General features: G+C 42.9%; 4 protein-coding genes across 4 annotated transcripts; all 4 read right to left on the bottom strand.

Moving 5' to 3' along the window:
* Positions 1-7,405: 7,405 nt before the first annotated feature.
* Positions 7,406-8,350, bottom strand: LOC146691085 (olfactory receptor 10Z1-like). Its single transcript, XM_085435326.1, has one exon. It carries the CDS (start codon positions 8,348-8,350, stop codon positions 7,406-7,408), a length of 945 nt encoding a protein of 314 aa, XP_085291452.1.
* A 3,652-nt stretch (positions 8,351-12,002) lies between these two features.
* LOC146691084 (olfactory receptor 4B13-like) lies at positions 12,003-12,947 on the bottom strand. Its single transcript, XM_085435325.1, has one exon. The coding sequence runs from the start codon at positions 12,945-12,947 to the stop codon at positions 12,003-12,005; it is 945 nt and encodes a 314-aa protein (XP_085291451.1).
* Positions 12,948-19,752: 6,805 nt separating this feature from the next.
* Positions 19,753-20,697, bottom strand: LOC146691083 (olfactory receptor 6F1-like). Its single transcript, XM_085435324.1, has one exon. The coding sequence runs from the start codon at positions 20,695-20,697 to the stop codon at positions 19,753-19,755; it is 945 nt and encodes a 314-aa protein (XP_085291450.1).
* Positions 20,698-25,145: 4,448 nt separating this feature from the next.
* LOC146691082 (olfactory receptor 6F1-like) lies at positions 25,146-26,090 on the bottom strand. The gene has a single exon (XM_085435323.1). It carries the CDS (start codon positions 26,088-26,090, stop codon positions 25,146-25,148), a length of 945 nt encoding a protein of 314 aa, XP_085291449.1.
* Positions 26,091-26,290: the final 200 nt, after the last annotated feature.

The following is a 26,290-nucleotide window of genomic DNA, read 5'->3' as shown; positions in this document are numbered from 1 at the left end:
CTACCTTCTTTGTGTAACAATATGTAAGTGTACAGAGCACAGAGCTGCTGTATCTAGATCCGTAACAGTATCTGTTCTCCCTCGTCACCTTCCCTTAAATGCTGCCTTTGGCTCAACAACAAACACACACCTGGGAATTTGACCTCTGTTGATTGAAGGGCAAAAAAGTTATAAAATTGATGATGGCACAAGTTAATATAATATAATATAATATAATATAATATAATATAATATAATATAATATAATATAATATAATATAATATCGTCTTCATGCATGCTCAATCGTCCAGGTAAGTAAATCTCCAAAAGTAGATTCTGTTCATCTGGACGTTGCGTTTTCAGTGGGAGAAATGTTTTGTCAGTTGGATGAATGAAACATTTCTCTCATCTCACTTGGATGAGGCTGGACGGGCAACTCGGGCCCTCTAGCAGACGACACTTGAGGCTGGACGGGCGACTCGGGCCCTCTACACAGCAAATCCAGCATGTCCAAATTAACACTGTCGGATTTGATTTCAACACTATTAAAGTGTCTATATGGGTCCACACCAGAGAGTGTTAATTTAACTCTTTTTGGAGAGTTGGTACGTTAACTCTGATTTAGTGTTAAACACCAAATCTGTCTGGAGTTGATAATTTAACACTTGGTGTTAAGAGTTTATATATTAACTCTCAAGAGTATTTTAGTTTAACTACGTAAGAGTTATCTTCTAATTCATTCTAAAAAGCGGGAATTTTACTGTTCTGAACTTCTAGAAATTTCTTTTGGAAATAAACATTTACTAAAAAGACGCAATGGTTTTTGAAAAACATTTATTCTGAACTGTGTTCAGTGTACATGTTCTCACTTTCATTAGAATTGTGTTTATCAAAAGGTCTGACATAGGTGAGCTGGTAAATGCAAATAACAGCATTCTCATCACTTATTTCTTCAATACAATATGCATGTCCTTCATTCATCCCTTTGTGGAACTTCAACGCACTTCTGCTCTCCCCCATATTCCATCTTCACAAGCATATCCTGTGCGGAGATTGAATAAAAATTAGTTGACACTAATTAATGGCACAAATAATCCAGTAAACAATTGCAGCACAGTAAAAAAAAAAAGAAAAAAAAAAAGGAATCCTTTTTGAGCCATTACTTGTGTAAAGTATTTTCCCAAAGGACAAGGACGCAGGCAACAGGTAATACTGAACTAAATGTAAAACCTCAACCTTTTTCATTTTTATCTAAACCGTGTGCACAAAACTCTGGAGGGATCTAAATGCTAACGTAGAATCCAGTCAGGACGTCTGCTACTGCTGTTTGCTCGTTTTTTTTTATGGGCGATCGTTGTCAGACTTCAAGTAGCACCATTATACTAACATTTCACATTCTAGACATTGTTTTAGGTGTATTTGACCAAAGGTTTGACTGAAAATTCACATGCAAGCTTTTTTCAAGGCTGTGGTATTTGCCCACAAACAATACCTTTCAGCTAGCTAAAACAGAATATTATGCTATCAGCGAGCAACACGGCTAATGCCTTTCACACAGCTTTGTCTCAACTCCAAAGAGCCACAGAAGTAAAAGCTCATAATAATAATTGAAACAATCTTTGAAAAAAATGACTTACCAAGCATGGCAAACAACTCAAATATGTAGAGCAAAATGTTCTGAAACGGCTTCACTTCAGCTTCGACTGGAGCCGTGCTGGAGGCGGAGTCTGTGAATTTACTCTGTTGGTGTCATAGCCCCTGTCGGAGTTCAGAGTTAAGAGGTCAGGAGTTAATGTTTCCATTGTAACACCCCCAGATTTGACAGAGAAACACTCATTTTTAACACTCGATTTTAACTACTATCATTTTACACCTCAGAGTTACATTAAAAGAATGTGACTCTGCTTAGAGTAAAATTAACTCTACTTTTGCAAGAAGACTATTAACACCAAAACATTTAACACTTTTGAATTTGCTGTGTAGCAGACGACACTTGAGGCTGGACGGGCGACTCGGGCCCTCCAGCAGACGACACTTGAGGCTGGACGGGTGACTCGGGCCTTCCAGCAGACGACACTTGAGGCTGGCTGGGTTCACCTGAACCCCCAGCTAACATGGCTTGAGACTGGACGGGCTCCTCTGGCCCTCCAGTGGAAACAGACACTGAAGCAGCAGGTACAGAGACCTCTGCCAGTGTGGACCCTGGCTGGGACTAAGCAGTCCTCAGAGGGCTGAAAGTGTTCCCCAATACACTCAGCAGAGGACGGAGGCGGACGGGTGAACTCACTTGAGCTCTCAGGGGGTGCTGAGAGCTGACACTGTTCTGGTGAGTTCTCCGGTGAGGCTGCTGGCGCTGGCGTCTTGACCTCTAGGGGTCCAGAGTTGGCTGGTGACTGACACCCAGCCTCTGGGGAGGCCCTAGAGGAAGCAACTGTCTCTGACATGGCCAGCTTAAGAGAACCAGCAGATATTCTGGTGAAGTGTGTTCCCTGCTTTGAATGAGACAGTGAGGATGGTGGCTGAGTAAATGAGCGGGCAGACAGCTGAACTGGTGGGGACAGTGCAATAGGCAGCGAAGCGGCTACAGACTGACCTACAGGTAGCGGAGACGATTGTAGTGGAGTTGTAATAAGTGGTGGAGTGGCTGACTGAACTGAGGGCAGCGCGGCTGCTGACTAAATTGAGGGCAGCGCGGCTGCTGACTGAACTGAGGGCAGCGCGGCTGCTGACTGAACTGAGGGCATCACGGCTGCTGACTGAACTGACTGAACTGAGGGCAGCGTGGCATTTGACTGGGATGGAAGTGAGGATGAGACAATGGAGCGGACACGGTCATAAACATGGAACGAGGGTTCAGAACAGGCAGTCTTACAAGCTATGGCCATGGGTGAGAAATCATTGTTATCCTCAGTAGAAACACAAAAAATAGCTCCAGAAAACACAGTCACAGAGTCTGACGCAGCAGAAAAAGCTTTCCTTTCACTCACCACAGCCGATTGCTTACATGTCCCGACATCCGGCTGTGGGGTGCCACGCCGACGGCGCAAACGTCGCTTCTTTCTTGGAGATGGCTCCGACAGGCCGGGTAATCCCTCGTCCGGCGATTCGGACGGCACGTCCTCCGTTGAAGCGAGCAGGCAAGCGGTAGCGGCGGGGGGGTGTAGGTGAAGCTCGTGGAGAACGAAATTCTGCACGAGCGGATGCAGAGAGTCCAATAGCCAGGGATAACCGGAAATAAGGTATTGTAGGTTGGCTTCCACAGTGTAAAGAGAGGCTTCTCCCTCATGCTCTAACCACTGGTTAATTAATCTAGAAGCAGAGTCGATAACGGGTGCCCGAGGGCGAGCATCTGGTGGCCAGGCCTTAGTCCATGGGGCCCGGCCGGGCACAGCCCGAAAAGGAGACATGGGCCCATCCTCCCGCAGGCCCACCACCCGCAGGAGGCGCCATAGGGTTCGGGTGCATTGTGTGCCGGGTGGCAACCAGGAGCGGAGGCCCTGGCGGACTGACCACCGGCTGCCAAGACTGGCAATAGGGACATGGAATGTCACCTCTCTGGTGGGGAAGGAGCCTGAGTTAGTGCGTGAGGTTGAGAGGTACCGGCTAGATATAGTTGGGCTCACCTCTACGCATGGCTTGGGCTCTGGAACCAGTCTCCTGGAGAGGGGCTGGACTCTGTCTCAGTCTGGAGTTGCCCCTGGTGAGAGGCGACGGGCTGGGGTGGGTATTCTAATATCCCCTCGGCTTGCTGCCGGTACGTTGGGGTTTTTCCCGGTGGACGAGAGGTTTTGTTCCCTGCGCCTTAGGGTTGGAGAATGGGTCCTGACTGTCATCTGCGCTTATGCGCTGAGTGGAAGTTCAGAGTACCCAGCCTTCTTAGAGTCCCTGGGGGGGTGCTGGAAGGTGCTCCACCTGGAGACTCTGTTGTCCTGCTGGGAGACTTCAATGCTCATGTGGGTAACGACAGCGAGACCTGGAGGGGCGTGATTGGGAGGAACGGCCTCCCTGATCTGAACCCGAGCGGTGTTTTGTTATTGGACTTCTGTGCTAATCACAGTTTGGCCATAACGAACACCCTGTGTCCATAAGTGCACGTGGCACCAGGACGCTCTAGGCCGTAGGTCGATGATCGATTTTGTAATCGTATCATCAGACCTGCGACCATATGTTCTGGACACTTGGGTAAAGAGAGGGGCTGAGCTGTCAACTGATCACCACCTGGTGGTGAGTTGGATCAGGTGGCGGGGGAGGATGCTGGACAGACCTGGTGCACCTAAACGCGTAGTGAGGGTGTGCTGGGAACGTCTAGCAGAGGCCCCAGTCCGCGAGATCTTCAACGCACACCTCCGGCAGAGCTTCAACAGCATTCCGAGGGAGACTGGGGACATTGAGTCCGAATGGACCATGTTCAGCGTCTCCATTGCCGAAGCTGCTGCATTGAGCTGCGGCCGCAGGGTGGTTGGTGCCTGCCGTGGTGGTAATCCCCGAACCAAATGGTGGAGACCAGAGGTGAAGGGAGCCACCAGGCTGAAGAAGGAGTCCTATTGGGCTTGGTTAGCCTGTGGGACTCCGGAGGCAGCCGACAGGTATCGACAGGCCAAGCGGAATGCGGCTCGGGCAGTGGCTGAAGCAAAAACTCGGGTGTGGGAGGAGTTCGGAGAGGCCATGGAAAAAGACTTTCGGACTGCCTCGAAGAGATTCTGGAAAACTGTCAGGCGTCTCAGGAGGGGAAAGCGGTGCTCTACCTGCACTGTGTATAGTGCTGGCAGAGCGCTGCTGACGTCGACTGAGAAAATTGTCAGGCGGTGGAAGGAATACTTTGATGACCTCCTTAATCCCACTGACACGTCTTCCGAGGAGGAAGCAGAGTCTGGGGATGAGGGGAATGACCTGCCAATTTCCGGGGGTGAGGTCACTGAGGCAGTTAAACAACTCCTTGGTGGCAGAGCCCCTGGTGTTGATGAGGTCCGCCCCGAGTTCCTGAAGGCTCTGGATATTGTAGGGCTGTCCTGGTTGACACGCCTCTGCAATGTTGCATGGAGATCAGGGGCAGTATCTGTGGACTGGCAGACCGGGGTGGTGGTCCCCATCTTTAAGAAGGGGGACCGGAGGGTGTGTTCCAACTGCTGCGAGATCGATCAACTTTAGACCAGACAACAAACTACGGAGGCTCCGGAAAAGTGCAATCAAACGATGAGTTTTATTATCACAGGAGAACAACCAACCGTCAGCATACGGAATGGGTTGCTCTGACAAGAATACATTGGGTTCTGGTTTTATAGGACAAAATATCACACCTACGTCAATACAGTTCAAAAATACATGGTGACAGATGGGCAAAAGTTCAACTCGTGCAGACAAGGGTACATCACGTACATATAACCTTACACCGACATATAACTTCTCCTTTCTACATTACTTGCCTTTTAAGGTAATAACTTCAGGTCTTAGCATCTCTGAGAGCTAATAATGGACCCTCGTCATTAATCACTAAGTAGAGTACTTTGCAGCCAGTCTCAAACTGAAGCAGAAGACGCTTAGGCCTTCGCTCAGACCTGCTACTAGATTAATATGTGTATCGTAAGCGTGCATGCAATTAACCTGCTATGTTCTCATCTCCCCTCAGCATGTATCATCTGGACACTTTCACCAGTGAAGCTTAAAACCTTCTAGAATGGAACATCAACTCTAACCAAGCACATTTATGCATTATGTATAAAATGAACTCAACCTATAAAAATAGAAAGGTCAATGTGATGACAGTTTGCCCAACCAGTCTACATGTGTTTTGTGGACTTGGAGAAGGCATTCGACCGTGTTCCTCGGGGTGTCCTGTGGGAGGTGTTGCGGGAGTATGGGGTGTCTGGCCCATTGCTACGGGCCATTCGATCCCTATACAACCGTTGTAAGAGCTTGGTTCGCATTGCCGGCAATAAGTCGGACTCGTTCCCGGTGGGTGATGGGCTCCGCCAGGGCTGCCCTTTGTCTCCGGTTCTGTTCATAATTTTTATGGACAGGATTTCTAGGCGCAGCCAAGTGGCGGAGGGCTTTCGCTTTGGTGGCCTCAGAATCTCATCTCTGATTTTTGCAGATGATGTGGTTCTGTTGGCTTCATCGGGTGATGGCCTCCAGCTCACACTGGAATGGTTCGCAGCTGAGTGTGAAGCAGCGGGAATGAGGATCAGCACCTCCAAATCTGAGGCCATGGTTCTCAGCCGGAAAAGGGTGGAGTGCCCACTCCGGGTCGGGGATGAGTTCCTGCCCCAAGTGGAGGAGTTCAAGTATCTCGGGGTCTTGTTCGCGAGTGATGGGAGAAGGGAGCCGGAGATCGACAGACGGATTGGGGTGTTCCGGGCATATGACACCGGGAGGAGGCCCCGAGGCAGACCCAGGACACGCTGGAGAGATTATATCTCTCAGCTGGCCTGGGAACGCCTTGGTGTTCCCCCGGATAAGCTGGAGGACGTGGCTGGGGAGAGAGAGGTCTGGGCCTCTTTACTTAGGCTGCTGCCCCCGCGACCCGGCCTCGGATAAAGCGGATGAAGATGGATGGATGAATGGATAAATACTACAGTATGTCAAGCAATGGGGATATATGATCAGATTTCAAAAAGTACAGAATTATGGTGTCATTAATTAATGTACAGAGAGAAATTTACATATAAATTAAGAAAAAAAGCCAAATAAAAGTAGGTAACAGTTCAATTACTATTACTATTTTTCCAAAATAATAATAATAAAAACTCTATATAAATAAATACATACTACTGAAAAAATAAATACAAACTAATAACACTGATCCTTATATTTATACATGCAACATGTTTATTGAAAAAAAAAGAAACATTAAGCATTGTTAACAGATCTTTGTGATAAACTGAGATATAACACACAGGGATGCCTGCACTAACCAGCCATTTACAACAGAATATTTCATACAATATTTTGTTTACTTTAAACCTAAAACACTTTGAAATAAACCTGTTTAATCAACTTGCACATATATCAGCTAATATACCTTGAACATGAAGACACAGCAAGGCAAAGAAATGAAATATCAATTTGTGATGATTTCTGAATGGTATATAGATGAATTTTACAACAGTACTTAAAAACTCATGCAGAATCCTTTTTAAAATCAAATTCTTAGTCAAAAACATGAAAAAAAATGTTGTTTTCATTTAACGTTCGTGCTGGATCGAGCAAATATGACATATATGACAAATATATGTCATATTATGACAAATGTAACAAAGAATATTAGTAAAATTAGTCTAGTCCAAATATATGTTTGCCTTAGACAAGGCAAACATGACTAAATGTTTCTGAATCAAGTGCCTTCAGAAAGACTTGTATTTATATTGCTGCATCTGTTTTGAATATTTTTGAATTATTTTAAATAAGGAAATCAAACCTTAATGGAAATCATTTCCCTTTCAAATGAATTAAACTCAAGATTCTGTTTCGTATTTTGGTGAGTTTAAATCCATACATGAGAGGATTCGTAACTGGAGTGATGATGAGAAATTCAAGAGCGATGAAGTTTTGGAGGCTTTGGGATAAATCTCTGGAGCCAAAGCGCAAGTACATCGAATCAAAAGCCATTACAGTGACATTTATGATCACAGAAGTCAGATGGGGCACACAGGTCTGCGTAAACTTTACTCTGTCCTCTCTGGACCTCACACATGTTTTAATAAGGTATATGTAAGTCCAAATTATGAAAAGCCAATGAGACAGATAAACGACAAGTATCACATATGCACTTATGTTATTTGAAAAAGTGTCAGCTTCAGGACAAGCAAGTTTAACAATTAACCAGTTTAGACATAAGACTCTCTGAATCTTTATACCACATAACTTGAGTCTTGCTGTAAGCACTACATTGATGGCAAAAATGCAGAAAGGTGTCAGCCAGGAGAAACACACCAGCTGTGAAAGCCTCCTCTTAGTCATGAAAGAGTGGTAGTGCAGAGGTCGACATATAGCCAGATACCTGTCAAAGGCCATGACAGTTAAAATAGACAAATTACAGCAAGCAAATGAATACATGATAAAAGCTTGTAAAAGGCACCCTTCATAGGAGATTCTGTGAGAAGACGACAGTAAATCTGAAAGGAATTTGGGGTAGAAACCTGTGGTTCCATAAAGGGCATTAATGCAAAGGCTACTCAGGAAAATGTACATAGGTTCATGGAGGCTTTCATCCAAGACAATGAGCAGCACAAGAGAAATATTGAAGAACAAAATCACACAGTAATACAGTAAAGTAACTGAGAAGAGGGGTACTGTGAAATTCATTATCTCATTAAATCCTGACAGAATAAAACTTCTTTCATTAGACTGATTATCCATGATCAGAGGGCACATCTACCTTTTTAAAATAACAACATAACAGAGCACTGAGCTGCTGCGTCTGTACCTGACTAATGTCTGCTGTCCCTCTTCACCTCCCATTAATTATAGAATAAAATAAAATACTATATACAGTACAATAAATAGAATAAAATATACAATAGGATAGAAATAGAATGCAAATGCTTTATACAACTGAGTAAAAATACAACTTTGTCAGAAAAAGAGTATTGCACTCAGAGTGTGTGAATGTGTGTGTTTGATCAGTTAAAGTCTTTGTTGTGGAGCCTGACAGCAGTGAGGAGGAAAGACCTGCGAAATCTCTCCGTCCCACACCGTGTGTGCCGCAGCCTGCCACTGAAGGAGCTGCTCAGTGCTGTCACAGTCTCCTGCATGGGGTGGGAGATGTTGTCCAACAGGGATGAGTGTATGTTTTTGTTCTGTGTCCTGTTTGTTTCTATATGTGTCTTTCTGGCTGCTGTTACAACCAAATTTCCCCCTGTGGGAAAATTAAAGGATTATTCTATTCTAATGCTGTTTCTATCAAACTATTTTTCTCCTACAGTTACACAGAGGCCTGACAACAATATTATACATTCACATTATAATGCAGCCACCTAATGTTATCACATCATATCACAACTCCACACTGGGTTTCAGCCCCCAGCTGACTCTGGACCCCTGGAGGTTAAGAAGCCAGCTGAGGACTGCACCCGGCTGTTGCTGCCTGAGCAGAGTCAATGCTCTGTGCAGCTGCAGCCTGCTATGTGCCTGCCAGAGGCCCATGCGCCTGCTGGTCCTGTTCTGTGCCTGCCAGGGGCCCGTGTGCCTGCTGGTTCTGTTCTGTCCCTGCCAGGGGCCTGTGCACCTGCTGGTTCTGTTCTGTGCCTGCCAGAGGCCCGTGCACCTGCTGGTTCTGTTCTGTGCCTGCCAGGGGCCCGTGCGCCTGCTGGTCCTGTTCTGTGCCTGCCAGGGGCCCGTGCACCTGCTGGTTCTGTTCTGTCCCTGCCAGGGGCCCGTGCGCCTGCTGGTTCTGTTCTGTCCTTGCCAGGGGCCCGTGCACCTGCTGGTTCTCTTCTGTGCCTGCCAGAGGTCCCTGTGCCCACTGGTCCTGAGACTGTTCTCGCTGGAGGGCCCGAGGAGCCCATCCAACCTCCTGCCTCGTCAGCTGGAGGGCCCGAGGAGCCCATCCAACCTCCTGCCTCGTCAGCTGGAGGGCCCGAGGAGCCCGTCCAGCCTCCTGCCTCGTCAGCTGGGGGGCCCGAGGAGCATCGTCAGCGTCGCCAGCTCCGGCTTCATCCTCCGCTTCAGCTGCTTCATCCTCGTCTGGCCCAGCCTCCGCTTCGCCTTCGTCTGGCCCAGCCTCCGCTTCAGCTGCTTCATCCTCGTCTGGCCCAGCCTCCGTGTCTTCGCCTTTGGCGTCGCCTGGTCCAGCCTCGTCTGGTTCTGTGGTTTATTGGCCGCCTTCCAGGCCACTGGTCGGGCGTCATCTCCGTCGTGGGCGGCCCCCAGACCCCCTTCGCCTGAATCGCCGCCGCTGCCTTCCGCTGCCTTCCGCTGCCTTCCGCTGCCTTCCGCACGACCGGCCCCTGGACCCCTTTCGCCTGAGTCGCCACCGCTGCCTTCCGCACGGCCGGCCCCCGGATCGCCACCGCTGCCTTCCGCACGGCCGGCCCCCTGAACTGTTTCCACGTCGCCGCCGTTGCCGTCCGCACGGCCGGCCCCCTGAACTGTTCTTTTTTGGACTCCTCTTTTGTTTTGGGGCTTTCTTGTGCTTCGGTGTTTTGTTTCGAGCCCTCCTTCCTGGACCCCCGCTGCCCGCCCTGTTCGGGTTGTTTTCTGTTTTGGGCGGTTTTTGTGTTTTTCTTTCGTTTTCTTGTGTTGGGCTGTCTGGTGCCAGCCCTTGAGGGGGGGTACTGTCATGGTCCTGGGTCGGTGACCCAGCGCTTTTAGTTTATTATTATGATGATTATTATTGTTCGAGTTCTATGTGTTATATTCGGTCTGTCTGTCTATGGTGTCACCCCGTCTGTTTGCGAATCTGTCTGTTTAGTTCTGTGTCTTGTTTGGTTCCCTGTGTCTGAGTTTCCTGTCTTATTGTGAAGGTCTCTGTCTGATGTGAGTGTGTTCAGTTTACGTTTCCTCTGTCCCGTCAGCTCTGATTTCTCCCAGCTGTGTTGCCCTTCTGTCTCTCATCCCCTGATTACTGGTGTGTGTATTTAAGCCCTGTGTGTTCTCCTGCCTGTTGCCGGTTCGTCTGCGTTACGCCGTGTCAGTCTGCGTTACTCTGTGGTCCACGGTGTCCTGTCCCTTGTCAGTGTCTCTCTGCCTCTCACCCCATTCTGGTACCCTCTCAGGTTTGTCATTTAGCTTTCCCAGTTTAGGTCTTTAGTTTTGTCTTCCCTCTTGCCTGTTTTGTCATCTCACCACTGTGTAAATATAACATCACCAGCATTATCATCTACTGCCTGCGATTTGGGTCCTTTCTCCCGTCAATACCACATGGCTCGCCTCGACAGCCGTGACAGAATGTTTATATCACACAACTTGATGTTAGCAGGACATTGATGGAGAAAAAGCAGAAAGGTGTTAGCCTGGAGAAACACACCAGCTGAGAGAGCCTCCTTCCTAGTTAAGGCGAGGAAGGAGTAGAAGAGAAGGGAGTTACTGTTAAAATACTATTATTGCATTGTTTTTTGTTGGGTTTTTTTTTTTTATGCTATGGGATTGAAAAACTTCAAAAAACAACAACAGCACAATTTTATGCTTGATATGCTAAACAAAACTTTAATTCTTAAAGTAGTAAATACTACAGTATGTCAAGCAATGGGGATATATGATCAGATTTCAAAAAGTACAGAATTATGGTGTCATTAATTAATGTACAGAGAGAAATTTACATATAAATTTAAAAACAAAAAAAATGCAAAATAAAAGTAGGTAACAGTTCAATTACTATTTTTCCAAAATAATAATAAAAAAACCTTTATATATAAATAAATAAATACTACTGAAAAAATACAACCTAATAACACTGATCCTTATATTTATATATGGAACGTGTTTATAGGAAAAAAAAAAAAGAAACATTAAGCGTTGTTAACTGACCTTTGTGATAAACTGAGATGTAACACACAGGGATGCCTGCACTAACCAGCCCTTTACAACAGAATATTTCATACAATATTTTGTTTACTTTAAACCTAAAACACTTTGAAATAAACCTGTTTAATCAACTTGCACATATATCAGCTAATATACCTTGAACATCAAGACACAGCAAGGCAAAGAAATGAAATGTCAATTTGTGATGATTTCTGAATGGTATATAGATGAATTTTACAACAGTACTTAAAAACTCATGCAGAATCCTTTTTAAAATGAAATTCTTAGTCAAAAACATGAAAAAAATGTTGTTTTCATTTAATGTTCGTGCTGGATTGAGCAAATATGACACATATGAGAAATTTATGTCATATTATGATAAATATAACAAAGAATATTAGTAAAATTAGTCTAGTCCAAATATATGTTTGCCTTAGACAAGGCAAACATGACTAAATGTTTCTGAATCAAGTGCCTTCAGAAAGACTTGTATTTATATTGCTGCATCTGTTTTGAATATTTTTGAATTGTTTTAAATAAGGAAATCTAACCTTAATGGAAATCATTTCCCTTTCAAATAAATTAAACTCAAGATTCTGTTTCGTATTTTGCTGAGTTTAAATCCATACACGAGAGGATTCATAACTGGAGGGATGATGAGAAATTCAAGAGTGATGAAGTTTTGGAGGCTTTGGGGTAAATCTCTGGAGCCAAAGCGCAAGTACATCACATCAACAGCCATTACAGTGACATTTATGATCACAGAAGTCAGATGGGCCACACAGGTCTGCATAAACATTACTCTGTCCTCTCTGGACCTCACACATGTTTTAATAAGATATATGTAAGTCCAAATTATGAAAACATAATGAAAATAACAAATGGCAATTATCACATATGCACTGATGTTATTTGGAAAAGTGTCAGCTTCAGGACAAGCAAGTTTAAAAATTAACCAGTTTAGACATAAGGCTCTCTGAATGTTTATACCACATAACTTGAGTCTTGCTGTAAGCAGGACATTAATGGAAAAAAGACAGAAAGGTGTCAGCCAGGAGAAACACACCAGCTGTGAAAGCCTCCTCTTAGTCATGAAAGAGTGGTAGTGCAGAGGTCGACATATAGCCAGATACCTGTCAAAGGCCATGACAGTTAAAATAGACAAATCACAAAAAGAAAATGAATACGCGATAAAAGCTTGTAAAAGGCACCCTTCATAGGAGATTCTGTGAGAAGACGACAGTAAATCTGAAAGGAATTTGGGGTAGAAACCTGTGGTTCCATAAAGGGCATTAATGCAAAGGCTACTCAGGAAAATGTACATAGGTTCATGGAGGCTTTCATCCAAGACAATGAGCAGCACAAGAGAAATATTGAAGAACAAAATCACACAGTAATACAGTAAAGTAACTGAGAAGAGGGGTACTCTGAAATTCATCGTCTCATTAAATCCTGACAGAATGAAACTTCTTTCATTAGACTGATTATCCATGATCAGAGGGCACATCTACCTTTTTAAAATAACAACATAACAGAGCACTGAGCTGCTGCGTCTGTACCTGACTAATGTCTGCTGTCCCTCTTCACCTCCCATTAATTATAGAATAAAATAAAATACTATATACAGTACAATAAATAGAATAAAATATACAATAGGATAGAAATAGAATGCAAATGCTTTATACAACTGAGTAAAAATACAACTTTGTCAGAAAAAGAGTATTGCACTCAGAGTGTGTGGATGTGTGTGTTTGATCAGTTAAAGTCTTTGTTGTGGAGTCTGACAGCAGTGAGGAGGAAAGACCTGCGAAATCTCTCCGTCCCACACCGTGTGTGCCGCAGCCTGCCACTGAAGGAGCTGCTCAGTGCTGTCACAGTCTCCTGCATGGGGTGGGAGATGTTGTCCAACAGGGATGAGTGTATGTTTCTGTTCTGTGTCCTGTTTGTTTCTATATGTGTCTTTCTGGCTGCTGTTACAAGCAAATTTCCCCTTGTGGGACAATTAAAGGATTATTCTATTCTAATGCTGTTTCTATCAAACTATTTTTCTCCTACAGTTACACAGAGGCCTGACAACAATATTATACATTCACATTATAATGCAGCCACCTAATGTTATCACATCATATCACAACTCCACACTGTGTATCTAAGCCCTCAGTTCCCAGTCTTGTCATTCCGTCCATTCCTCATGTGTGTTTTCAGTTCAGTCCATCCAGTCAGCCAGCCAACCATTAATTTATTAATTCACTCACTTCCTCACTCATTCATTCATTTATTCAATTGGTATAGTCAGTCCGTCTTCTCATGTTCTGTTCATCCTGGCTTCACAACAAACATCATCCACATCCTTCACCAGCCTGCTAGTCCTGAGTTTGAGTCCTCTCTTCCTTCCACACATCACATTGTGTCACATATATAGAGACTGTTTATACATAGGGCCCAGGATTCTGTGCTAACATGAACCTTGTACAATGTGTGGTGCCAACTCATAAACAAAAACACACTTGCTGTGTATATAGTACTGTCAGGCCTTTATTTTTTAACAGCAGCTCTGTGGAAAGAAGGTAGTTTTAAAGCAGCATGAATCTATAACCTACTAAGCAATCACTTCTTTCTTCCCCTGTCTTTGAATTAATTTGCAAACTGTGAAACTGATATTCTGTTAAATATAGACATCATCATGTTAGTAATATTTTCTGAATTAGCCTTGTGATATAAGTGTACAATGAGCGAGACTACAGAGGCACCCGAAAAACTGGCTAAACTTTGAGCCACAGTAAACACGTCACTCTTGAGACTCAAACATTTTATGCTTGAAAAAAGGATATAAATATGAGTCTGTTACTTGAGAAACAAAAACCTATTTACTGTAAATGACAATAAATTGACCAATTTACATCTTAATGGAACGTGTTAGAGATATGGCATTATGACACCTTAAGTTCAAACGATAAGATGACCTGGATTAAACCTAAAACCAGAAGTGGAAATGCATTTTAGTTTACATCTGAAAAAATGTAAAAAACAAAAAACAATAATGATAAATTTTTAAAAGGTAAAATATGTGTTAGTTGTCTTTAGATCTTTGATAGTCTAAAGGTCAAATTTAAGTAAACAATAATGCTTTTTACTGAGACTTGGTTGTCTTGGTGCATTTATAGTTAATGTTATGAGGCCTTCATTTGCTGTCATGTACAAGAGAATAATGTACATTTTTGAAATTTTATTTTGCTCCATTTTTATTTGGTGAACAAGGAGCTCTTAATTTTGAAGTTCTTTTAAAATAAAATAAACCCAATATCCTGTTTCGTATTTTGGTGAGTTTAAATCCATATATGAGAGGATTCATAACTGGACGGATGATGAGAAATTCAATAGTGATGAAGTTTTGGAGGCTTTGAGGTAAACGTGTAGAGCCAGATATCATGTACACTGGATCAAGAAAAAACAGGAAAGTCATCAAAGAGATCAGGTGGGGCACACAGGTCTACGTAAACTTTAACCTGTCCTCTCTGGACCTCACACATGTTTTAATAAGATATATGTAAGTCCAAATTATAAAAAGCCAATGACACAGATAAACAATAAGTGTTACATTTGCACTGATGTTTTTTCTAAAGGTGTCAACATCAGGACAAGCAAGTTTAATTATTAACCAGTTTAGATACAAGACTCTCTGAATGTGTCATGGTCCTGGGTCGGTGACCCAGCGCTTTCAGTTTATTATGATGATGATTATTGTTCGAGTTCTATGTGTTATATCCGGTCTGTGTCTCTGTCTGTCTATGGTGTCACCCCGTCTTTATGCGAATCTGTCTGTTTAGTTCTGTGTCTTGTTTGGTTCCCTGTGTCTGATTTTCCTGTCTTATTGTGAAGGTCTCTGTCTGATGTGAGTGTGTTCAGTTTACGTTTCCTCTGTCCCGTCAGCTCTGATTTCTCCCAGCTGTGTTGCCCTTCTGTCTCTCATCCCCTGATTACTGGTGTGTGTATTTAAGCCCTGTGTGTTCTCCTGCCTGTTGCTGGTTCGTCTGCGTTACGCCGTGTCAGTCTGCGTTACTCTGTGGTCCATGGTGTCCTGTTCCTCGTCCGTGTCTCTCTGCCTCTCACCCCATTCTGGTACCCTCTCAGGTTTGTCATTTAGCTTTCCCAGTTTAGGTCTTTAGTTTTGTCTTCCCTCTTGCCTGTTTTGTCATCTCACCACTGTGTAAATATAACATCACCAGCATTATCATCTACTGCCTGCGATTTGGGTCCTTTCTCCCGTCAATACCACACGGCTCGCCTCGGCAGCCGTGACAGTACGAACCGGCCAAACATGGACCCAGCGGCATTTGCACCTTCCAAGGAGGTTCGGGAGGAATTAACCGATTCAGTTTCAAGATGGACTAATCTGTGGCTAGAGCATGAGGGGGACAAACTTCGTCATGCTCTGGAGGCCCGACTACAGCGGCTAGTTTCCAATCACCCCTGGCTGCTGGATTCACTTCACCCACTCGTACAGGACTTCATTCTCAACACACTTCATCTTCACCCCCCAACTGCGACAGCTTACCTGCCTGGCTTACTGGAAGATCCTCTCCCCAGTCCACCAGAGGACTCTCAGCCGGACAAAATGCCGCCCGTTCAGTCGGCTTCTCCCTCCTTCCGGGCAAAACGGCGGTCACGCCGCCGTCATCCTTCGCTCGCCAAGCAAGCCCTCGGGGTCAGTGAGAGTGACTGTTTCATTTACATGCAGCCCCCCAGTGGCCAGCTCACACCAGCCCAGGCTTTTTACAAAGCACTGGGAATCATCCTCATTCCACCCAGCCTATCCACCCCACAGCAGGAGCAGCCACTTCAGAGCTGGCTCATATCACCGCCCGCTTCCCCTGCCGCTCTTGCCCCTTCTCCCAGGTGGAAACGACGTCCACGCGGCCGTCAGTTACCGGCAGATTCTGTGAGTCAGTGTTTTTTCTGTTCCATCTGAGCTTGCATTCATGACCACTCTGTCAGTTGATCCTGAGTCTAGTAATTCAATGCCAGTCAACTCAGGTTTATTCAAATGTGAAAAGATTAATTCAGAAACGGTTAATTCTTTGTCAGATACTCCAAGGTCCGTTAACACATGCTCTGAGGATTTAAAGGACTGCTTTCATTCTGCCTCTTCCGAGTCCTGTGTTATGCTAACCAGGACTTTTAATCCGGAATCTGAAAATAAAAAAGACTATCTACTAGAAGCTCGGTTAGCCGCCCGGCCAGAAGCTCAGTCGCCACCTCCACCACATTCAGCCTCACCACCCATAGCTCAGTTACAGTCACAGCCAGACTTACTGCAAACTATGTTGCAATCCCTAGCCCAGTCAGTAGCCCAGTTGGCAGAAGAATCATCAGCCTTATCATCCATTCAGTCTCCCACTCCACCACCATTGTCATCACAACCATTATGTCAGTCACCTTCAGTTCAGCCTCCTGTTCAGCAGCCACCAGCCCTGCATCCTGTGTCAGTTTCTCCACCTGTACAACAATACAAGTCAATTCAACCTGAAAAACACTGTTCTTCGCCCATCCATTCCAAGCAGAGAGACAAATCTAATAATGTCAACATTCCTCAAAGGCTGGCCAGTTCTGAGACTGAGATGCACTCCAGGGCCTCCATTGAGGCTGGGTTTCAGCCCCCAGCTGACTCTGGACCCCTGGAGGTTAAGAAGCCAGCTGAGGACTGCACCCGGCTGTTGCTGCCTGAGCAGAGTCAATGCTCTGTGCAGCTGCAGCCTGCTATGTGCCTGCCAGAGGCCCATGCGCCTGCTGGTCCTGTTCTGTGCCTGCCAGGGGCCCGTGTGCCTGCTGGTTCTGTTCTGTCCCTGCCAGGGGCCCGTGCACCTGCTGGTCCTGTTCTGTGCCTGCCAGAGGCCCGTGCACCTGCTGGTTCTGTTCTGTGCCTGCCAGGGGCCCGTGCACCTGCTGGTTCTGTTCTGTGCCTGCCAGAGGTCCCTGTGCCCACTGGTCCTGAGACTGTTCTCGCTGGAGGGCCCGAGGAGCCCATCCAACCTCCTGCCTCGTCAGCTGGAGGGCCCGAGGAGCCCGTCCAGCCTCCTGCCTCGTCAGCTGGGGGGCCCGAGGAGCATCGTCAGCGTCGCCAGCTCCGGCTTCATCCTCCGCTTCAGCTGCTTCATCCTCGTCTGGCCCAGCCTCCGCTTCGCCTTCGTCTGGCCCAGCCTCCGCTTCAGCTGCTTCATCCTCGTCTGGCCCAGCCTCCGTGTCTTCGCCTTCGGCGTCGCCTGGTCCAGCCTCGTCTGGGTCTGTGGTTTATTGGCCGCCTTCCAGGCCACTGGTCGGGCGTCATCTCCATCGTAGGCGGCCCCCAGACCCCCTTCGCCTGAATCGCCGCCGCTGCCTTCCGCTGCCTTCCGCTGCCTTCCGCTGCCTTCCGCACGGCCGGCCCCTGGACCCCTTTCGCCTGAGTCGCCACCGCTGCCTTCGGCAGCCCGGCCCCCGGATCGCCGCCGCTGCCGTCCGCATGGCCGGCCCCCTGAACTGTTTCCACGTCGCCGCCGTTGCCGTCCGCACGGCCGGCCCCCTGAACTGTTCTTTTTTGGACTCCTCTTTTGTTTTGGGGCTTTCTTGTGCTTCGGTGTTTTGTTTCGAGCCCTCCTTCCTGGACCCCCGCTGCCCGCCCTGTTCGGGTTGTTTTCTGTTTTGGGCGGTTTTTGTGTTTTTCTTTCGTTTTCTTGTGTTGGGCTGTCTGGTGCCAGCCCTTGAGGGGGGGTACTGTCATGGTCCTGGGTCGGTGACCCAGCGCTTTTAGTTTATTATTATGATGATTATTATTGTTCGAGTTCTATGTGTTATATTCGGTCTGTCTGTCTATGGTGTCACCCCGTCTGTTTGCGAATCTGTCTGTTTAGTTCTGTGTCTTGTTTGGTTCCGTGTCTGAGTTTCCTGTCTTATTGTGAAGGTCTCTGTCTGATGTGAGTGTGTTCAGTTTACGTTTCCTCTGTCCCGTCAGCTCTGATTTCTCCCAGCTGTGTTGCCCTTCTGTCTCTCATCCCCTGATTACTGGTGTGTGTATTTAAGCCCTGTGTGTTCTCCTGCCTGTTGCCGGTTCGTCTGCGTTACGCCGTGTCAGTCTGCGTTACTCTGTGGTCCACGGTGTCCTGTCCCTCGTCAGTGTCTCTCTGCCTCTCACCCCATTCTGGTACCCTCTCAGGTTTGTCATTTAGCTTTCCCAGTTTAGGTCTTTAGTTTTGTCTTCCCTCTTGCCTGTTTTGTCATCTCACCACTGTGTAAATATAACATCACCAGCATTATCATCTACTGCCTGCGATTTGGGTCCTTTCTCCCGTCAATACCACATGGCTCGCCTCGACAGCCGTGACAGAATGTTTATATCACACAACTTGATGTTAGCAGGACATTGATGGAGAAAAAGCAGAAAGGTGTTAGCCTGGAGAAACACACCAGCTGAGAGAGCCTCCTTCCTAGTTAAGGCGAGGAAGGAGTAGAAGAGAAGGGAGTTACTGTTAAAATACTATTATTGCATTGTTTTTTGTTGGGTTTTTTTTTTTATGCTATGGGATTGAAAAACTTCAAAAAACAACAACAGCACAATTTTATGCTTGATATGCTAAACAAAACTTTAATTCTTAAAGTAGTAAATACTACAGTATGTCAAGCAATGGGGATATATGATCAGATTTCAAAAAGTACAGAATTATGGTGTCATTAATTAATGTACAGAGAGAAATTTACATATAAATTTAAAAACAAAAAAAATGCAAAATAAAAGTAGGTAACAGTTCAATTACTATTTTTCCAAAATAAAATAAAAAAAACCTTTTATATATAAATAAATAAATACTACTGAAAAAATACAACCTAATAACACTGATCCTTATATTTATATATGGAACGTGTTTATAGGGAAAAAAAAGAAAGAACCATTAAGCGTTGTTAACTGACCTTTGTGATAAACTGAGATGTAACACACAGGGATTCCTGCACTAACCAGCCCTTTACAACAGAATATTTCATACAATATTTTGTTTACTTTAAACCTAAAACACTTTGAAATAAACCTGTTTAATCAACTTGCACATATATCAGCTAATATACCTTGAACATCAAGACACAGCAAGGCAAAGAAATGAAATATCAATTTGTGATGATTTCTGAATGGTATATAGATGAATTTTACAACAGTACTTAAAAACTCATGCAGAATCCTTTTTCCTTAGACAAGGCAAACATGACTAAATGTTTCTGAATCAAGTGCCTTCAGAAAGACTTGTATTTATATTGCTGCATCTGTTTTGAATATTTTTGAATTCAAATCATTTCCTTTTCAAATAAATTAAACTCAAGATTCTGTTTCGTATTTTGGTGAGTTTAAATCCATACATGAGAGGATTCATAACTGGAGGGATGATGAGAAATTCAAGAGCGATGAAGTTTTTGAGGCTTTGGGGTAAATCTCTGGAGCCAAAGCGCAAGTACATCGAATCAAAAGCCAGTACAGTGAAATTTATGATCACAGAAGTCAGATGGGGCACACAGGTCTGCGTAAACTTTACTCTGTCCTCTCTGGACCTCACACATGTTTTAATAATATATATGTAAGTCCAAATTATGAAAAGCCAATGAGACAGATAAATGACAAGTATCACATATGCACTGATGTTATTTGAAAAAGTGTCAGCTTCAGGACAAGCAAGTTGAACAATTAACCAGTTTAGACATAAGGCTCTCTGAATGTTTATACCACATAACTTGAGTCTTGCTGTAAGCAGGACATTAATGGCAAAAACACAGAAAGGTGTCAGCCAGGAGAAACACACCAGCTGTGAAAGCCTCCTCTTAGTCATGAAAGAGTGGTAGTGCAGAGGTCGACATATAGCCAGATACCTGTCAAAGGCCATGACAGTTAAAATAGACAAATCACAGCAAGCAAATGAATACATGATAAAACCTTGTAAAAGGCACCCTTCATAGGAGATTCTGTGAGAAGACGACAGTAAATCTGAAAGGAATTTTGGGTAGAAACCTGTGGTTCCATAAAGTGCATTAATGCAGAAGCTGCTCAGTAAAATGTACATAGGTTCATGGAGGCTTTCATCCAAGACAATGAGCAGCACAAGAGAAATATTGAAGAACAAAATCACACAGTAATACAGTAAAGTAACTGAGAAGAGGGGTACTGTGAAATTCATTATCTCATTAAATCCTGACAGAATGAAACTTCTTTCATTAGACTGATTATCCATGATCAGAGGGCACATCTACCTTTTTAAAATAACAACATAACAGAGCACTGAGCTGCTGCGTCTGTACCTGACTAATGTCTGCTGTCCCTCTTCACCTCCCATTAATTATAGAATAAAATAAAATACTATATACAGTACAATAAATAGAATAAAATATACAATAGGATAGAAATAGAATGCAAATGCTTTATACAACTGAGTAAAAATACAACTTTGTCAGAAAAAGAGTATTGCACTCAGAGTGTGTGGATGTGTGTGTTTGATCAGTTAAAGTCTTTGTTGTGGAGTCTGACAGCAGTGAGGAGGAAAGACCTGCGAAATCTCTCCGTCCCACACCGTGTGTGCCGCAGCCTGCCACTGAAGGAGCTGCTCAGTGCTGTCACAGTCTCCTGCATGGGGTGGGAGAGGTTGTCCAGCAGGGATAAGTGTATGTTTCTGTTCTGTGTCCTGTTTGTTTCTATATGTGTCTTTCTGGCTGCTGTTACAACCAAATTTCCCCTTGTGGGACAATTAAAGGATTATTCTATTCTATTCTAATGCTGTTTCTATCAAACTATTTTTCTCCTACAGTTACACAGAGGCCTGACAACAATATTATACATTCACATTATAATGCAGCCACCTAATGTTATCACATCATATCACAACTCCACACTGTGTATTTAAGCCCTCAGTTCCCAGTCTTGTCATTCCGTCCATTCCTCATGTGTGTTTTCAGTTCAGTCCATCCAGTCAGCCAGCCAACCATTAATTTATTAATTCACTCACTCCCTCACTCATTCATTCATTTATTCAATTGGTATAGTCAGTCCGTCTTCTCATGTTCTGTTCATCCTGGCTTCACAACAAACATCATCCACATCCTTCACCAGCCTGCGAGTCCTGTGTTTGAGTCCTCTCTTCCTTCCACGCATCACATTGTGTCACATATATAGAGACTGTTTATACATAGGGCCCAGAATTCTGTGCTAACATCCCTGAACCTTGTACAATCTGTGGTGCCAACTCATAAACAAAAACACACTTGCTGTGTATATAGTAGAGATGGCACGATACCACTTTTTTATGTCCGATACCGATACCGATATCATAAATTTGGATATCTGCCGATACCGATATGAATCCGATATAGTGTTTTTTAATCAACAAAACTGTTTTTTAAAATATCTTGCTGCATTTTGCAAGTCTGCAAGTTCATACTCAAGTTTAAAACAACAACTACACTAAAGCTATTCTGTTATACCTGTATACAAAAAAAATATTTCATAGTTCAGCAATACTGATCAATCTAATAAACTTAAACCTACACCATCCTCCCTATTCTGGTATTTTAAAGAGTACTTAGCGTAAATATTAAGCAACCTAACTAATAGGGTTCCAACTCCCAGCAACAACAAAAATAAATAAATAAAAAATAGGGAACCACCCCTCACACTCCACCTCATGATGCTTAATCGACGTAATCAACCTTAATTTGATGCAGTGTGAAAAAAAAAGCACAGAAATCAATTATTTTTCAAGAAATATTAAATAGATTCAACATCTTTCTTCAACAAAATTGCAGACTGCACAGATGGTACCTTCCCAAAGGAAAAAGTACTATAGCTTACTAGGGTATATATATTAGACTTAATAGTCACTATATACAGTAATTGACTTCTATTCATTTTACATCAAATTAAAACTTTGTGTGTCAGATAATTATTTATTAAAAGCTAGACATTTTAAATGAGAATAAGAAAGAAAAGTATGTCTTTGTGCCCCCTTTTCCCAGTTAATGCCCTATCGGCCCCCCTGGCTAAACTTTGCTAGATCCGCCCCTGCACAGTTACCAGCGTCAGCTACGTAGAAAAAGATCCTGGTGTAGAAAGTAATATTAAATACATTCTAACAACAGCTTATCAAGCTTAAACGTGCTGCTGTTGTTCAGCCGCTGGTTTCCTCTTTCTGGTGCAAAGTGGGCCAAAAACAAAGACGGACTCGCGACAGAAAAGCCGATCAGCTGATCATTTAAGCAGTTTCACGATTGAAGTAGCAGCCGGAGAGCGAGAGGCAGTCGCTCGTTAAGCTTAACGCAGGAATGCTTTACGAACATTCAGAGATGGACTTACACACTTGCTTTACTTCTCTCGGGGATAACTTTGTCGGAGATGAAATGCCAGGTTGCTAGCGAAGCTCCACATGCTATCCAGACCACCGACAGGTCCCACATGCCACAGCCGCTCTATCACGTGATGCATACTGCTCCGACGTGCTAACGTTCTGAGGTGAGTTACGGCGTGTTGCAAGTTTTGTGAGGTGCTTTCGTGATATTTAATGGATCGGATTACATTTTTTATTTTTCTCCGATATCCGATCCAGTAATTTAGGTCAGTATCGGACCGATACCGATACGTAATATCGGATCGGTCCATCTCTAGTATATAGTACTGTCAGGCCTTTATTTTTTAACAGCAGCTCTGTGGAAAGAAGGTAGTTTTAAAGCAGCATGAATCTATAACCTACTAAGCAATCACTTCTTTCTTCCCCTGTCTTTGAATTAATTTGCAAACTGTGAAACTGATATTCTGTTAAATATAGACATCATCATGTCAGTTATATTTTCTGAATTAGCCTTGTGATATAAGTGTACAATGAGCGAGACTACAGAGGCACCCGAAAAACTGGCTAAACTTTGAGCCACAGTAAACACGTCACTCATGAGACTCAAACATTTTATGCTTGAAAAAAGGATATAAATATGAGTCTGTTATTTGAGAAACAAAAACCTATTTACTGTAAATGACAATAAATTGACCAATTTACATCTCAATGGAACGTGTTAGAGATATGGCATTATGACACCTCAAGTTCAAACGATAAGATGACCTGGATTAAACCTAAAACCAGAAGTGGAAATGCATTTTAGTTTACATCTGAAAAAATGTAAAAAACAAAAAACAATAATAATACATTTTTAAAAGGTAAAATATGTGTTAGTTGTCTTTAGATCTTTGATAGTCTAAAGGTCAAATTTAAGTAAACAATAATGCTTTTTACTGAGACTTGGTTGTCTTGGTGCATTTATAGTTAATGTTATGATGCCTTCATTTGCTGTCATGTACAAGAGAATAATGTACATTTTTGAAATTTTATTTTTCCCTTTTTTTATTTGGTGAACAAGAAACTCTTAATTTTGAAGTTCTTTTATCCAAATCCAAATTCTAAAAAGCCAATGACACAGATAAACAATAAGTGTTACATTTGCACTGATGTTTTTTCTAAAGGTGTCAACATCAGGACAAGCAAGTTTAATTATTAACCAGTTTAGATACAAGACTCTCTGAATGTTTACATCACACAACTTGAGTCTTGATGTTAGCAGGACATTGATGGAGAAAAGGCAGAAAGGTGTTAGCCAGGAGAAACACACCAGCTGAGAGAGCCTCCTTCCTAGTTAAGGCGAGGAAGGAGTAGAAGAGAAGGGAGTTACTGTTGAAATACTATTATTGCATTGTTTTTTGTTTTTGTTTTTTTTATGCTATGGGATTGAAAAACTTCAAAAAACAACAGCACAATTTTATGCTTGATATGCTAAACAAAACTTTAATTTTTAAAGTAGTAAATACTACAGTATGTCAAGCAATGGGGATATTTGATCAGATTTAAAAAATTCAGAATTATGGTGTCATTAATTAATGTACAGACAGAAATTTACATATAAATTTAAAAACAAAAAAAATGCCAAATAAAAGTAGGTAACAGTTCAATTACTATTACTATTTTTCCAAAATAATAATAATAAAAAACCCTATATAAATACATAAATACTACTGAAAAAATACAACCTAATAACACTGATCCTTATATTTATACATGTAACGTGTTTATTGAAAAAAAGAAAGATTAAGCATTGTTAACTGACCTTTGTGATAAACTGAGATGTAACACACAGGGATGCCTGCACTAACCAGCCCTTTACAACAGAATATTTCATACAATATTTTGTTTACTTTAAACCTAAAACACTTTGAAATAAACCTGTTTAATCAACTTGCACATATATCAGCTAATATACCTTGAACATCAAGACACAGCAAGGCAAAGAAATGAAAAGTCAATTTGTGATGATTTCTGAATGGTATATAGATGAATTTTACAACAGTACTTAAAAACTCATGCAGAATCCTTTTTAAAATGAAATTCTTAGTCAAAAACATGAAAAAAATGTTGTTTTCATTTAACATTCGTGCTGGATTGAGCAAATATGTCATATATGACAAATATGTGTCATATTATGACAAATATAACAAAGAATATTAGTAAAATTAGTCTAGTCCAAATATATGTTTGCCTTAGACAAGGCAAACATGACTAAATGTTTCTGAATCAAGTGCCTTCAGAAAGACTTGTATTTATATTGCTGCATCTGTTTTGAATATTTTTGAATTATTTTAAAAAAGGAAATCTAACCTTAATGGAAATCATTTCCCTTTCAAATAAATTAAACTCAAGATTCTGTTTCGTATTTTGGTGAGTTTAAATCCATACATGAGAGGATTCATAACTGGAGGGATGATGAGAAATTCAAGAGCGATGAAGTTTTTGAGGCTTTGGGATAAATCTCTGGAGCCAAAGCGCAAGTACATCGCATCAAAAGCCAGTACAGTGGCATTTATGATCACAGAAGTCAGATGGGGCACACAGGTCTGCGTAAACTTTACTCTGTCCTCTCTGGACCTCACACATGTTTTAATAATATATATGTAAGTCCAAATTATGAAAAGCCAATGAGACAGATAAATGACAATTATCACATATGCACTGATGTTATTTGAAAAAGTGTCAGCTTCAGGACAAGCAAGTTGAACAATTAACCAGTTTAGACATAAGACTCTCTGAATCTTTATACCACATAACTTGAGTCTTGCTGTAAGCAGGACATTAATGGCAAAAACACAGAAAGGTGTCAGCCAGGAGAAACACACCAGCTGTGAAAGCCTCCTCTTAGTCATGAAAGAGTGGTAGTGCAGAGGTCGACATATAGCCAGATACCTGTCAAAGGCCATGACAGTTAAAATAGACAAATCACAACAAGCAAATGAATACATGACAAAAGCTTGTAAAAGGCACCCTTCATAGGAGATTCTGTGAGAAGACGACAGTAAATCTGAAAGGAATTTTGGGTAGAAACCTGTGGTTCCATAAAGGGCATTAATGCAAAGGCTACTCAGTAAAATGTACATAGGTTCATGGAGGCTTTCATCGAAGACAATGAGCAGCACAAGAGAAATATTGAAGAACAAAATCACACAGTAATACAGTAAAGTAACTGAGAAGAGGGGTACTGTGAAATTCATCGTCTCATTAAATCCTGACAGAATGAAACTTCTTTCATTAGACTGATTATCCATGATCAGAGGGCACATCTACCTTTTTAAAATAACAACATAACAGAGCACTGAGCTGCTGCGTCTGTACCTGACTAATGTCTGCTGTCCCTCTTCACCTCCCATTAATTATAGAATAAAATAAAATACTATATACAGTACAATAAATAGAATAAAATATACAATAGGATAGAAATAGAATGCAAATGCTTTATACAACTGAGTAAAAATACAACTTT

The sequence above is a fragment of the Copadichromis virginalis genome, linkage group LG16 (genome assembly GCF_057382275.1).
Source record: "Copadichromis virginalis isolate Kocher_CV1m ecotype Utaka linkage group LG16, C_Virginalis_male_GT1.1, whole genome shotgun sequence".
NCBI lineage: Eukaryota > Metazoa > Chordata > Actinopteri > Cichliformes > Cichlidae > Copadichromis > Copadichromis virginalis.
Note: the sequence above shows the minus strand (reverse complement) of the source record. Positions and strands in the feature narration are given on the sequence as shown.

Excerpts from the sequence above, each read along its gene's own strand:
- LOC146691083 (XM_085435324.1), bottom strand. The coding sequence starts at position 20,697 with ATGTGCCCTCTGATCATGGATAATCAGTCTAATGAAAGAAGTTTCATT.
- LOC146691084 (XM_085435325.1), bottom strand. The coding sequence starts at position 12,947 with ATGTGCCCTCTGATCATGGATAATCAGTCTAATGAAAGAAGTTTCATT.
- LOC146691085 (XM_085435326.1), bottom strand. The coding sequence starts at position 8,350 with ATGTGCCCTCTGATCATGGATAATCAGTCTAATGAAAGAAGTTTTATT.
- LOC146691082 (XM_085435323.1), bottom strand. The coding sequence starts at position 26,090 with ATGTGCCCTCTGATCATGGATAATCAGTCTAATGAAAGAAGTTTCATT.